The sequence below is a fragment of the Lobosporangium transversale genome, assembly GCF_002105155.1.
Source record: "Lobosporangium transversale strain NRRL 3116 chromosome Unknown BCR41scaffold_29, whole genome shotgun sequence".
In the NCBI taxonomy this organism is placed as follows: Eukaryota; Fungi; Mortierellomycota; class Mortierellomycetes; order Mortierellales; family Mortierellaceae; genus Lobosporangium; species Lobosporangium transversale.
Window position 1 is genome coordinate 230,566 of NW_019029007.1, and position 12,750 is coordinate 243,315.

Genomic DNA, 12,750 nt, shown 5'->3' on the forward strand with positions numbered 1-12,750 from the left:
TATCTCTAGTCATTCGTTCCTTCACTGCAAGATTGGTGGGGAGATGATCTTTACACATAGGAATGGCTAACCTATAGGAAATAGGATGTCCGAATAACAGATGGTATCAAGAAGGCGACGACACATCTCAAGCCAATCGAACCGAATCCTTCTACTCGAAAGGATGTGGATTTTTGAAGCGGTATGGGTAGTACTTGAATCTTGGGGATCTATACTTTACCTCTTCCCAAAGGACTCTGACACGTACAAAGTCCTATCATGGATGCATGGACGTAGAATGCTCCAGTTCTTTAAAATCCTAATAGAGCGATGGTTGCATAGGTTTTCTACTACATTCACTTGCTTCTTGTTCCTTTATGGGGACAAATATAGCGCATTTGCTTCGGACGATGAGTATTATGGGTCCGGCAACTATGATAGTGATGAACATCGATATCGATCAAGACTACACAGCATGCAGCTCGTAGGACTGCGGCATGTGTGGCAAATACGGTTACTAGTTTAAGTGATCCCGAGTAAAGGATGGCCACTAGTCGCTCTGCCCTTGAAATGTATGAATAAACTTCAACTGATCTTTTTATTTTAAAATCGGATACACGCGTGTATTTTCGCTAGTTTAATGTCCGTGCCGTGCCGCGGTTTGATGCTTTATTGCATTCTATCTGAAAGAAAAACGAGTGAAAAAATTATTCTTCGTCACCAAGGATGCAATGGCTCGATGGCTGGTTGAGTAGATAGCGGTTAGCCACCTCCTTGACATCATCGCTTGTAACTTTGAGAAGCTGTTCACGACGGCTGTTGTAAGAGAAAGAAAGAGAGAGTATCATTAGTCAAGTGTTCAGGAGGCATTTCCTTGTTATCTCGAGGGCCTTTTGTTTCATTCTTCTAAAACTTACTTTTGACGCATTTCATCTGTGATACCCTCCGAAAATATAATCATTCCTTCTTCAGCTGCACTGACAGGGGTATCCATGCGTTGGAAGATTGATAGCTTTGCTTCTGCCATCTCTTGATCAGAAAAGTCCTTACGATCCAGCACCCAACGAACAGAGTCTTCGTAAGTGCTTAGCGTCTTCTTGGGGCTAGGATCACGATAAGAATAGAATGAAATAGACCGCCTGTAGAAGAGTAGCCGGCCCCACCACCATAGGCACCATTCTTTTCACGAATCTCACGATGCAGGAACAAGTTCGACATGAGTGAAGCAAGGATCTGAAGCTTTGCCCCATCCTCATGTGTGTAATGTACACCGCGCAGGCATTTTGCAGTGAATTGATACCATATGGTAATCCAAAGAAGGAATTTTCATACGATGGCGAGAATTCAAGCTAATAATTGACAATAAAATGGTGTTGATATTTTTTTTTTTTTTTTTTTTTTTAAACACTTTAAATTAATCCATCTTACCTGGGAAAAAGATTTTACAGGGCTAGCATCAAGACGTGAAATAAATTGTCCGATAACTTTCTCATTGCTCGACATTTGATCATCTCCACAGGTAACGGCAAGTCTTAGGCTGGAACGCTTGATTGCCACGTTAGCAATCTCCTTTAAACGTTGCGATACTTCAGTGAGGTCATCCATTTGCGCAAGCGAATTCATGAATTGAACCTGAGTCATACCACCATAAATCTCAGAAGCATACTAGATAATAAAAACAACAGTATGCATTAGCTTCACATGTAAATATTTAACGCTCATACTATTATTTGTTTATATCCAAAATGACTTACGCCAGCAGGTGTCAAGCGCGAACCAGCATTGGTTCTAGCAAAGCATGTCCAGAGTCTGCAACGGAATTGGAGAGAGCCGAAGCATTCTACAAAAACAATTGAGGTCGATCGAATTAAATTCAGTGCAAAGCTTGAACAGATTTCTCTTTGATACACGCTCACGTACCCTTTAATCAAAGTTCTGAGCTTGTCGGTATTGTCAAAGTTTGTTTCGCTAATGAGCGCGCCCATAAGATCGTACATACGATTCTTGCTTGTCCAAGCAATAAGAGCTGAAGGACAGGCCCTCTTCAGTCCTGTCAATTGCTATATAGTTCATGATCATAGAAGGGAAATAAGTAAGGCAAAATGGCTTTAATAATCATGACAATACCGCTCAGCTAGAATACAATCAAGCCAAGCAGAAGTATAACTTACTAGAATGATTCGTGGAAAGGAAAGGCGCAACACGGACTCCACCTGTGTGTAGCCTGATCTCGTCATCAATCTCACTCATTGCACGCTTATGCGTACCGAGAGATGTTAGAGAATCAGCGAAAAGCGGTAGATATTTCTTTAGGTCAGGGGTAATTCTGAGATGACACTGATCCTCGGAAATAAGTGATACCGTTGGTTGAGGTGGGTCTCCATTGCACGGGGACGCTGTTTACGGCGCTATGTTCCAATGAAAAGATCTTTGTCTTCTTCGAAATATCATCTACTTTTAAAGTCGGAAGACATGAAACATCCTCAATCTTTTCTTGGTTCTTGAGCAATGCCTGGCCTTGCTCATAGATAGCCTCCTTGTCTGCCTTGGTTAGAACACTAGTCTTGCCCATAAGGCGCGTCATCTCGTTAGCTGCGACTTCTGCTCCATAGTCAGTGCTGGGAACCATAGTGAATACGAGTTTGTGTGGGTTATTCAACAAGTACTTGTTTATCAAGTTTTGGAAGAATGGACCAGATGAAACTCGGATTTTAAACGATCAATGTTCTAGGGTACAAAAGGCTGCGTGTCAGTCTAGGCAGCGACTCTGAAAACAATACGCATTATATTTGTTATGTTTGCTAACCTTATTAAGCTCTAAAAGATCCAATGGATTACAGCCATTGAACCAGCCAGACGAAAGTCCTTGCTAAGACCCATTCCAAAAAAGGATGTTTTCTGTTAAAGAAGATAAAATTAATTGGTGTACTTTCCGAGTGGAAAAGAGCGTAAACAGCATTGACTCTATTTGAACCGATTTCATACATGTTTCTGTCCAAGCTCCATCTGGTGAACAATGGCTTCGACACGCTTGGGGTCGACGCCTTCTTCTCTGACTTTTTCAAGGACTGCGATGATGGTCTGTTCTACCTTGGGCACATTTTCTACTTTCATCCCTTGAACGCCAAATGACAGTGAGCTCATCATGGTTGACCCATCGTATCCAGTGTTCGAAGAGTATTCTGACCCCAAATCAGACTCGATTAGAGCTTTGTACATTGGTGAGGCATGGCCATCTGTAAGTAAATCTGAAAGGATTCTGAGGCCAAACCCTTCAAAAGTATCCTAAACCCAATAAACAAAAGTGTTCGTCAATTTTCCCCGTATATCTCACGGATGTTCTTCATTAGTATCGCATCGAGGAGATTTAAACGCGTACAGTAGCCTTATTTGCAAGAAAGAAACTGACATCTTGGCTTGCTTTTCAGGGGGCGTCACTGAGAAAAAAAAAAAAAAAAAAAAAAAAAAAAAGTCAGTCAGATCAATATTCGAAAGGTTATGCAACACTCTATCCCATATACTTCTTCGAATATTTGCGTACTAGGATCGACAGGGCAGGTTAGATTGATTCGCCGAGGGCTCTCGAAAGGCTTGACGACTTTATCGACGACTGGAGGCGTGATTGGAGAAAATTCATGTAGCTTTGAATTGATAGCCTCAAGCGTATCCTCCAAACGAAAATTGCCATAACTGTAGAATTTAGCGTTACTTGGATGATAGTGAGTTTTGTGGAATCGAACAAGTTCTTCGTGTGTCAATCCGTGATATAAGCAGGGTCCCCTCCACTGTTATTAGCATAAGTCGTTCCAGGAACATGAACTGCTGCATCTTTGACAAAATAAATATCCTGAATCTGCCATCTGTCCCTTCATCTCATTATACACGATCCCTTTGAAAACAATCGGGAACTCTTGTCTAGAATCAACCAGCCCATTGAGACAAATTTTACGGTTATTATCCAAAGTCAACTTTTGACACCGACAATATCCAATCTTTAAATAATAGACAAAACAAAAGTACCATTGGGGTCTTCATGTTCTAGCCTCCATCCTTCTTGCTTGAAATCCAGCTCCCTGAGATGCGGAAAGAATGCAGCGTCCATGTAAACGTCCCTCAAGTTCTTATAGTCAATGGGATTAGTTGTTGAAAACGGATACAAAGTGTAATCACTTGCTAGTCAATCGATATTTGAATATATTGTGCGTAAGCACGTCGATTCAAGCCCAATCAATATTAATGACAATCATTGAAATGAACTACAAACAAACCTGTGAAAGCATTCATAAACGTAGCCATGCTACGATTCAACATCTTGAAGAACGGGTCTCTCACTGGAAAAGATCGACTGCCACAGAGTGTCGTATGTTCGAGAATATGGGGAACACCCGTGCTATTTTCTGGAGGCGTGGCAAATCCGATGCCAAAGACGTTTTGGAATCATCTCGGGAGATATGAAGATGCTCTGCTCCTGTTTTCTCATGCCTTAGCCGAATAGCGTCGAGTTCCAGCTCCTTAATGTGTCGAGTCTATCTCCGATTAACAAAATAGGTCAAATTTCCAGTATTTCTGTATAATGCGCATATTGATGGGATGGCATGATACAGCATCGGGTTTAATTAGACATGTCAACCATACCTCGAGCACTTTATATCCACACAGTGTTTTTCCAGGCTTCCATGTCTCTATAGTGACAAATAAGCAACATCTCACAAGCGTCAGTTATTAGCTCTATAAGCTGCGTAGCCATATGTATCCATGCCTTCCTCGACGCTCACACTTCCATACCACTTGTGGAAAGAGTAGCAAGACCAGTCTGTACGATTTAAGGATGAGACTGGCGTGCGCGCAGTTATTTCCGGATGGCTGCAACCTTTGCAGCAGCAAGCATGAATTTAGTGCGTTTTGGTGAATGAAGTTGCGTCGCCGGACAAATATTAAAGAGTTTATGTCGAAAATTAAACAAACAGCATGAACAAGCGAGTCACATCACCATTCTAAAGTTTGCCTTTCCAGTGTGATGGTCCACAAACAAAAGGCAACTCATTGAAATGAACATCTTGCCACACAAGAGGTAACAAGGAGTAAATCAAGGCAATAAGTGCAATATGCTTTATGAAGCGCAGCATACCAGGGAAAATATTGATATATTTATATTTCTATATATTTTTTTAATAATCTGTATCGCTTCAGTTGGCACGTTTATAACCAAAAAAATCGTGACCGTGTCCGAAAGGATGAAGCAGAAGCAGAAGCGAAGAACAAGAGGAAGGCCGAAGAGACATTAGCTGCAGTAAGACTTACTTCCACTGCCCATTAGCTATTTTCGTGAATGGAGCTATTTCAAGCCCGGAGCTGTATGATCTAACCCTTCGCGATCAAAAATCACCATAAGGATAGAGAATATAAGCTAAAGGTGCTAAGGGATCGAGCGAAGCGCCGGGTGCTCTCTAGCAATGACACTGAAATCCTTGACGAAGGGCAACCTAACTTGCTAGAAAAAGAGACTCGAAGTCCATATCTAAGGATTCAAGAGCTCAACATGTCAACTTCTGGGCCGATTTAGAAGGGCGAGTAAGTGTATTACACAGTAATTATGTATAAAACATAGTTTTCTTTTCTTTTCTTTTCTTTTTTTGCTATTAAGCACCTCTTTGATTTTATCCATAATTCATTTAGGAGGCGGGCTATAATAACAAAGGAAATGAAGAGTATGAAGCAGAGAAAAAAGCAAAACTAAATAAGTTTGAACGAAAGTCGGGCATGTTTCTTGATAATGTCAAAGGATTTTTTTTTTTTTTTTTTTTTTTTTAAAAAAAAATGCGTAGATAAAGATGCCGCTTTTAAGATACCAATTTGCCATATAAATACATAAATAGGAAAAGAACCATGGTTGCTTCCTACGTATTCTCAAGGGGACATCAGCAAAAAGTAAAGATCGAAAGTTTATTTCTCTGATATGGTGCCTGATCATTACCATAAAACTGATTCATAACACTAATATGGATGTATTTTACGATGTTATTTTTTTTTAAAGAGATCGAGACCATAATTTCAGCAAAGTTCGAGAGATCCTATGAGTGCAATGAAATCAATGCTGGGAAAGCGAGACGAGCAACGTCTGAAGAAGTACAAGTCATCATCGTCACCGCATAAGTCAGAAACGAAGCGTTTACAGAAAGGAGACGAGCCATTGCAGCCAGTAAATACCCATCGTTTTGTTATATCCTTATCGAGGCTATCTCTTGGTCCTCTCATTCATTAGATTGTATTCTTCTCTTAACCATTAGGTCCACAAAGAGAAAGAGCTGAGCACGATCGAGAAACTGAGGAAGGAGCGTTTGGAAAGAGAACAAGCAGAGCAAACAAAAGTTCACAAACTATTGAATCCAGACTATGTAACCCACAAAAAAGCCATGGATCTGTCGGTGCATATAGCCAACAGTTTAATCCAGAGCAACCAACCTTGCACACTCATCCTCTGTTTCCATTAAACGGCAAGAGCGCAATCATGATCACTTCATGGTCGAGCGTATAGTAATAACGGAAGCGGTGGAGGCCTGAGGCATGACGAATATCCTCCAAGGGATATCCGCGATCGCTATTCACGCCCACGTCGGTATTAGAGTTATGTTGTAGCATAGTTGGCCCTTCTAGCAGGACCTTTTGTAAAATATAGTCGTTTATTAATAAATATATAAAAATGCCTACCACTCCAAGTCAGAGACAGGACAGGCATTTAGAGTTTCGTCAGGGTGCGCGATACACTGTCCGTTCTTGACTAGATCGAAACCCCAGTAGTGCACACCACATCGAAGTGTCATGTCTGCACGTAAAACTCCCTAGAAGAAACACATGGTTACATTTATTGAGCAAAAAATGTATCAAAGTTAAAATGCAAAAAAAAAAAAAAAAAAAAAAAAAAAACATACCCACTTGAGGAATCTGCGTTAGCATGCGGGCAGTATCGATCAAGATCGAATGTTTTTGACTTCGTTTGGATACGGAGTCGACGGGGCAATTAATATAACGTAAAAAACCTGGCGATGTGTGCTCTTGAGACCCTTGGCCCTCAGCAAGCTTCCTCAGGGCTTAGTATCTTCCTCTATCTTCACGGACTGAGAGGCATTCTTTGTGTGCTCACACCTCATTTGTATTACTTTTATCGATTGTGTTCATATCTGATAATTCAGACGCTGGATTGACCGAGAGAGTTGCAAAGGATTCTGAAACATTATCAATGGGTTCGGGTGTCGAGGATGGCGGTACTCCTACTTCTGTTTTTCTTCTGTGTTCTCTTCTCCTTTTGTTATTGAATGATAGCTGCTGTTTGGAGATGTAGATGTTATGTTGTTACCGCCAGACCTGAATTGACTTGCTGTGCTTGAGAGGATTGGCCTTCATTTGATGAATATCATTTTTTTTCCTTTTTTTTTATTCACTGGGAGTGGGGGTTGGGGAACGAATTGGTGCAAGAAAAAGGAAAACAGAAGGCAACAAGAATTAATCGAGGCTCTGAGAGTGTGAACGTAGATAAATTGCACAAGAGAAGAGAGAGAAAAAGAATAAAGAACAGTTCAGAGAAAGTTTTTGTTTTTAAAATACTGGAACATCATGTGTAGCTAATATCCCACGCTCCCATTCAGATATAATCTAAATTTAAATAAAATTTTGGTGTGCTCGGTCCTGACATTCCTTCAGAAAAAAGAGTGAGCGGTCAGGGATATCCATCTAATCCTTATTGTCTAGTTGCTTTCGAGGAAGGGTATAAGCTTATGAAATACAGCTTGGTGAGAAGAGATATAAAAGCTGGAGACCCATCCAATGTGCATCAGTAGCCTCTGTAGAGGTCTAACTCCTATGATTTCCCATCAATATTGCCGATTTCATTCTTTGTACCATCTCTGCTCTCTATCCAACAGCCACTCCCTTCCTTGCCTTTTAAATCTAGCTGGTCAATGTTACCCTCAGTTTGTTATTACTGCTCACAGCAGGAATGTCCACTAAAAAAAAAAAAAAAAGAGCTTTATGCAACATTCTGGCACGCAGCTAACACCTACTGCCGAGAATTTTTGTAGACGGATGTGCTGGCCAAGTGCATAATATACTGTCCTATACTCAAGTCGTTGCGTGACCCGTACATTTCCAAACCTCACCAACTCTGTCAGGATTTCATCCCACGCGTACTTGACATCGTTCCCGCTCCACTGGCTTGACTTCTGTATGGGTTCGATCACTCTCTGAAATTGTCACTCCTGGTTTGAGCGATTATCTTTTCCAATATTCAGATTTTGAACTCGCTCAGGGTTGAGGATACAAAATAAATAATTGAATAGTTCTATCCTGGAGTTCCTCACCCAAAATACTAGACATGGATACCAGCAACAAACTAACGGGCGGATCAGAAGCTCAACTGTGTTCTTCCGCCGTGAATATCAGTCTGGCTTTGGCAAGACGGCCCTCGAGGCATTGGCCTATCACTACTTTAGTTTATGAGCGTATTGTTTCTTGTGTAGAATCCAGATGGCATTATCTGTTTGATCTGTACGGTTTTTAAAGTTAGTCCAGAAATTCAGGGGCAAAAGATTAGAGAGGATGGATACAGGAGACGAAAATAAACAGAACTTACAAATTTTTTGTGGGTGTGCCGGCACCCAAATACTTGTGTCTAGCGTCGTGCGCGCTTTGCAGCCGGAGCAGGCGACTCTTCCGTGGGCTTGTACTTTGCAGGCTCTCTTGTCTCTCAATTTGAGCAAGACCGATTCTTGCGATGTTTTCCGCCCCTACTGCGTCACGGTCGAAGAATACCTTACATGTCCGCAATATTTAGAGCGAGGGTACACCGTCTCTAAAAAGCTATCGCAGAGGGGTCGGGGACAGCGGGCGCTGGTGTAAAATTCGTGCGCTCCTACAGCGAAGTGTCCTCGCGCTTTGACCTAAGTGTTTCAAATGGCAGTCGTTTATTAGCAAGGGTTCTATGGCTTTCCAGCTTTTCTTACTTTTTTAAAAAAAAGCCATACCTGTGTGACAAGATGTCTCGTTATAGCAGTGTGCTTGCTGGGAACTCCTTTACTACTTTCAAAGGACCCTAGGCCGACGACAAGCACTCCTTTATCCCCAAGCATCTTCAACACTCGCTGTACCGCGTAGTCGAACGTAGCTCGTTGAGCCTTTCGTAGGTCCCATTTTTTTTTCAGATGCCATCTGGATTCGTAGAACTCTTGAAGCACATCCAAATTCGTTGATCCTGTCTGTGTCTGAGACTCCCCGTTCATCCATTGAAAGTACTCATTATACGTATCCCTTCCAAACACAGGGATGGCGCTCTCAACCTCAATCATTGCTTTTTCACGCTTCCTTTTGTTCTACAGGTAATTGAAGCGGAGGACAGGGAGGTACAAGAACCTGCTTCTCACCTTTACCGTTTGCCGCAAGTTAGGGTTGTGAGGGTCCAGCGAGGAAAACGTAAGGGCATTAACAATACCAGGATCACATCCGACGATAGTTGTGGTGTTTGCGGATGGGCATCGCCCTGGTTTGTTGAATGTGAGCTCAACGTTTTCAAGCAGCTTGGAGCTCCTCTTCCAGTTTATGTTTGCGTAGTCTTCATCTGTTAGGTCTTCACCGGCCGCCTTTGAGCACGTCGTGTTGAGAAATCCCTGAGAAAGCTCCAGTTTTTGGCTGGGGCCTTCTTCATCTACGTCAGACTGCTGCTGTCTCTTCGTCTGGGTTGTGTCATAGGCAAGTAGATTCAGAACTAGACCGTTGGTAGAAATCGTTCCTTTGAGTTTGAACCGAGTTAGATCTTTGTCCTGTGACTGCAGGGATACTTTGTCTTGATATCCACGAACCATGCGATCACCTCCAATGTCACAAAAGAGAGCCTGTATCAAAACCCCTTTTGTTCCCTGTACACACTCATACATTGCAGTCTTGGAAGGATTATTGAGAGGCAGAATACGCTCCAACAGCTGCTTGGTATCTTCGTTCGCCCAGAGGATGTCAACTAGGGCGTGTTCAGACAAATACACATACCCGGATGACCAGGGGGACGTAGGAAAGTCTGAGTATTTTTTCACTTTTTTGTTCTCCCGCAAAAAAAACTCGATGTCGCTCATATCTTCGTTTGTTTTCTCGACATCAAACTAGAAAAAAAAAAAAAAAAAAAAAAAGGTGTGAATAAAGAGCATTTGATTGCAGAATATGCATGAAAATACCCCTACACAAGCTATACCATTGCGTTCCTGTAGTGCTGCCTTAATGATGTCTGTACTTGGCCCATTAGTAGGTCTGACGCTCTTGGAAATGTGATCTTTTTGGGATCAAAGCCTTGGACGTCCCCCAATGTGATGTCTATTTCCTTTATTGGGGAAAGTTCAGTGGTGGCCTTGAAATGTTCATAAGCGAGGTGATGGTGGGGCGTCTCTACCGCCTTTCCTTGTTTTTTTGCCCTCGCGTAAGCTGAATTGGGGCCACCTTGACCACTCAAAAGAAGGGTGGCGAGACGGAAGGAATAATCATTGCTATCTAAGACCTCGTCCAGTGCCTTTTTCCTCGACTTTGCTGCCCCTGGTAACCGCATGATCCTCTCAATGTCCAAGGCAATCGCCCAGTATGCATAGCGGCGTAGTCGGTTGAGGACAACAACTGCCCCTCGGATCTGGCTTGCAATACTATCCCTTTCATCTGCGTCCAGTCCGCCTTTCCTTGCCATGGAGGCCTTAAGGGACCCAATTGTTAAGGCCTTGATAGGGTGCTTACTGCTGTAGCTGTGATCAACCTTCGTAGCATCCTTCAAGTTCCTAATTGGTGCACCTTCTTTTTTAGCCCCTGTGGGGCTTCTTGCCTTTGTGCTTCCGCTTTTGTTTTTTCTGTTGCTTCTTTTTTGCCTTTCTCCGACGTTGGTGGATGCTTAAGGCCCGGCCTATCGTGCTGACGGCAGTTTACTGATATCAACTGTGCGCCCATTCAATATGCTCGGCTTGTCAGAAAAGATGGGCCGGAACTGGTTCCTATGTGACCCTTCCGCTATATAGAATGATGGTACGCCTCTACATTATTCAAGAAAGGACTAACGATTAGTATTGGGGACGTCTGGTTTCAAGGCCAAAAACTATAGCTTGAGCTTTCTTACGTTCTGCGGCGCTGCACCCGCCTTTGCTGAGCCATTCTATGGCAAAGATCCTTTCCATTGAGTAGACGCTGCTTGAAGTTATCGAACCCATTGTTCGATGGTAACGCTTGGGCCGACGTTTGGTGGCCGGAAATAAAAATGCGGGAGAGCTACACTGAAACGGCCTTCCTCAGAGGCTACGTTCCTTCCCAACACCTTGCTAGCTTCCCTTAGGTAGCCCCGAAGCATTTTATTATAGTTCTCGTTCCACGCAACCTTTCGAATTAATCGAAGATTATAATCGGGCCTAACGTCTCGAGGTTCCTTGAGTAGTCATTGCCTGCGATGGCACAGAATAACACCAGATGCGCGTGTGATGGCAGTCTTAGTGCTTGGATAACGTTGTCTACGTCGTAAACCCAAACTTCCGTCTACGGTGCGGAAGGGGTCGCACTAGGAAGCAGACTCGTTCGTACGCAAAAAAATCAGAGTCTTGGGATATCACGATCCTATCATTCTCCTCATCATGGCACCCTATGCATGGGTCCGCTTCATATGCACACAGACAACATCGAAGACAGAACTAAGGCCTGTTGCCAGCTGATCCTTGTCCTGGACGCTCAGGGTGTGGACTTCTCGAAGACCCTTCTGGATGCGCCTCATGACTTGAGGACGAGTCCATACCCCACTCCGAGAATTTCTCTCGAAGGTGCTCATATTGTTCTCCAAAGCGTCCATACAATTTTTTTTTTTTTTTTTTTTTTTTTTTTCAGTTTCTTTTGTTTGCACTGGCCCTTGCTTTGTGCTTTGTGAGGAATTTAATGAGTAAAAGAAGATTTATAATTTTGAACAGGGGTAATAAATGCATTGACAGATATGACTTGATGATTATATCCTTGTCAAAGGTAACAAACTAAAGAAAAAAAAAGTCTTTTTTATCAGAGAATGGGTTCAGATGTCGTTCTTTGCTCCAACAGCCCCAGTACTATTGCGTTAAAGCAGAGATATTCGTTGGCTCTCAGGTTCCGGCATCAATGGCGGAGATAGGTGATGTGCTTATTGCTTGGAGTAAAAGCTAGCTAAGCACCCTTTCTTACTGGACGGTGCCTTGTTAATGGTGATATTGCGCAGCGCCTTGTGGATGGATGGAGAGCAGAAGCGAGAGTGGTGGTTTTTGGCGGTCGTTTGGTGTGTGTATGTGCGAACTTGATAGTTGATACCAATCGCCAAAATATATGCATTTAGAATTACAGAAGCGAGATTAATACCGACGCGTTTCATCCTTTCCTAGGGATTGTTATAACCATGGCATGATTGTGGAGTGGCCACCAAAATAAAGTTTGTTTATTTCTTCTGGAGGCACCAATGGAAAAAGCTTGTGTTTTGTGTTTTGGAATTGCAGAAAATAAATAAGACGCCGCGATGTAAAATGTGTCTACACATGTACAGAAACCAAGGAGATGCTTCAGCTGCTTATTCGTGCACACAGTGATTGACGAACAAAAAAGGAAAAAAAAAAGCCCGCGATGAAAGAAGGCATGTGCAGACAACAAATAAACACAGCAACTGTTTGCTCACATACATTTTTTTCACCGTTGTGTCTGTATGTCTTTTAAGCTTTCTGTCTGGCCGTTTAACACAAGGAATCCTCAGAAAAAGAA

The 12,750-nt window shown here is 42.6% G+C and overlaps 4 protein-coding genes across 4 annotated transcripts; all 4 read right to left on the bottom strand.

Annotated features, from left to right (window-relative positions):
* Positions 1–568: 568 nt before the first annotated feature.
* Positions 569–4,792, bottom strand: BCR41DRAFT_357277 (Metalloenzyme, LuxS/M16 peptidase-like protein; the record flags this gene model as incomplete). Its single annotated transcript, XM_022024859.1, has 18 exons — positions 569–795; positions 897–1,053; positions 1,116–1,230; positions 1,251–1,328; positions 1,408–1,644; positions 1,734–1,947; positions 1,979–2,039; positions 2,151–2,316; positions 2,369–2,682; positions 2,755–2,848; positions 2,965–3,264; positions 3,385–3,416; positions 3,521–3,724; positions 4,000–4,152; positions 4,248–4,369; positions 4,408–4,505; positions 4,615–4,661; positions 4,765–4,792. Coding segments are annotated over 18 exons (2,529 nt in total), but the record flags the coding sequence as incomplete, so codon positions are not given.
* Positions 4,793–6,496: 1,704 nt separating this feature from the next.
* On the bottom strand, positions 6,497–7,372 carry BCR41DRAFT_357281 (hypothetical protein; the record flags this gene model as incomplete). Its single annotated transcript, XM_022024860.1, has 3 exons — positions 6,497–6,814; positions 6,913–6,967; positions 7,334–7,372. Coding segments are annotated over 3 exons (225 nt in total), but the record flags the coding sequence as incomplete, so codon positions are not given.
* Positions 7,373–8,618: 1,246 nt separating this feature from the next.
* BCR41DRAFT_357282 (hypothetical protein) lies at positions 8,619–10,120 on the bottom strand. Its single transcript, XM_022024861.1, has 4 exons — positions 9,366–10,120; positions 8,997–9,341; positions 8,790–8,912; positions 8,619–8,716 (listed from the first exon to the last, which is right to left on the bottom strand). The coding sequence occupies exons 1-4, from the start codon at positions 10,092–10,094 to the stop codon at positions 8,645–8,647; spliced, it is 1,269 nt and encodes a 422-aa protein (XP_021879491.1). The 5' UTR covers positions 10,095–10,120; the 3' UTR covers positions 8,619–8,644.
* A 294-nt stretch (positions 10,121–10,414) lies between these two features.
* BCR41DRAFT_357283 (hypothetical protein) lies at positions 10,415–10,716 on the bottom strand (the record flags this gene model as incomplete). Its single annotated transcript, XM_022024862.1, has 1 exon — positions 10,415–10,716. A coding segment is annotated over one exon (174 nt), but the record flags the coding sequence as incomplete, so codon positions are not given.
* Positions 10,717–12,750: the final 2,034 nt, after the last annotated feature.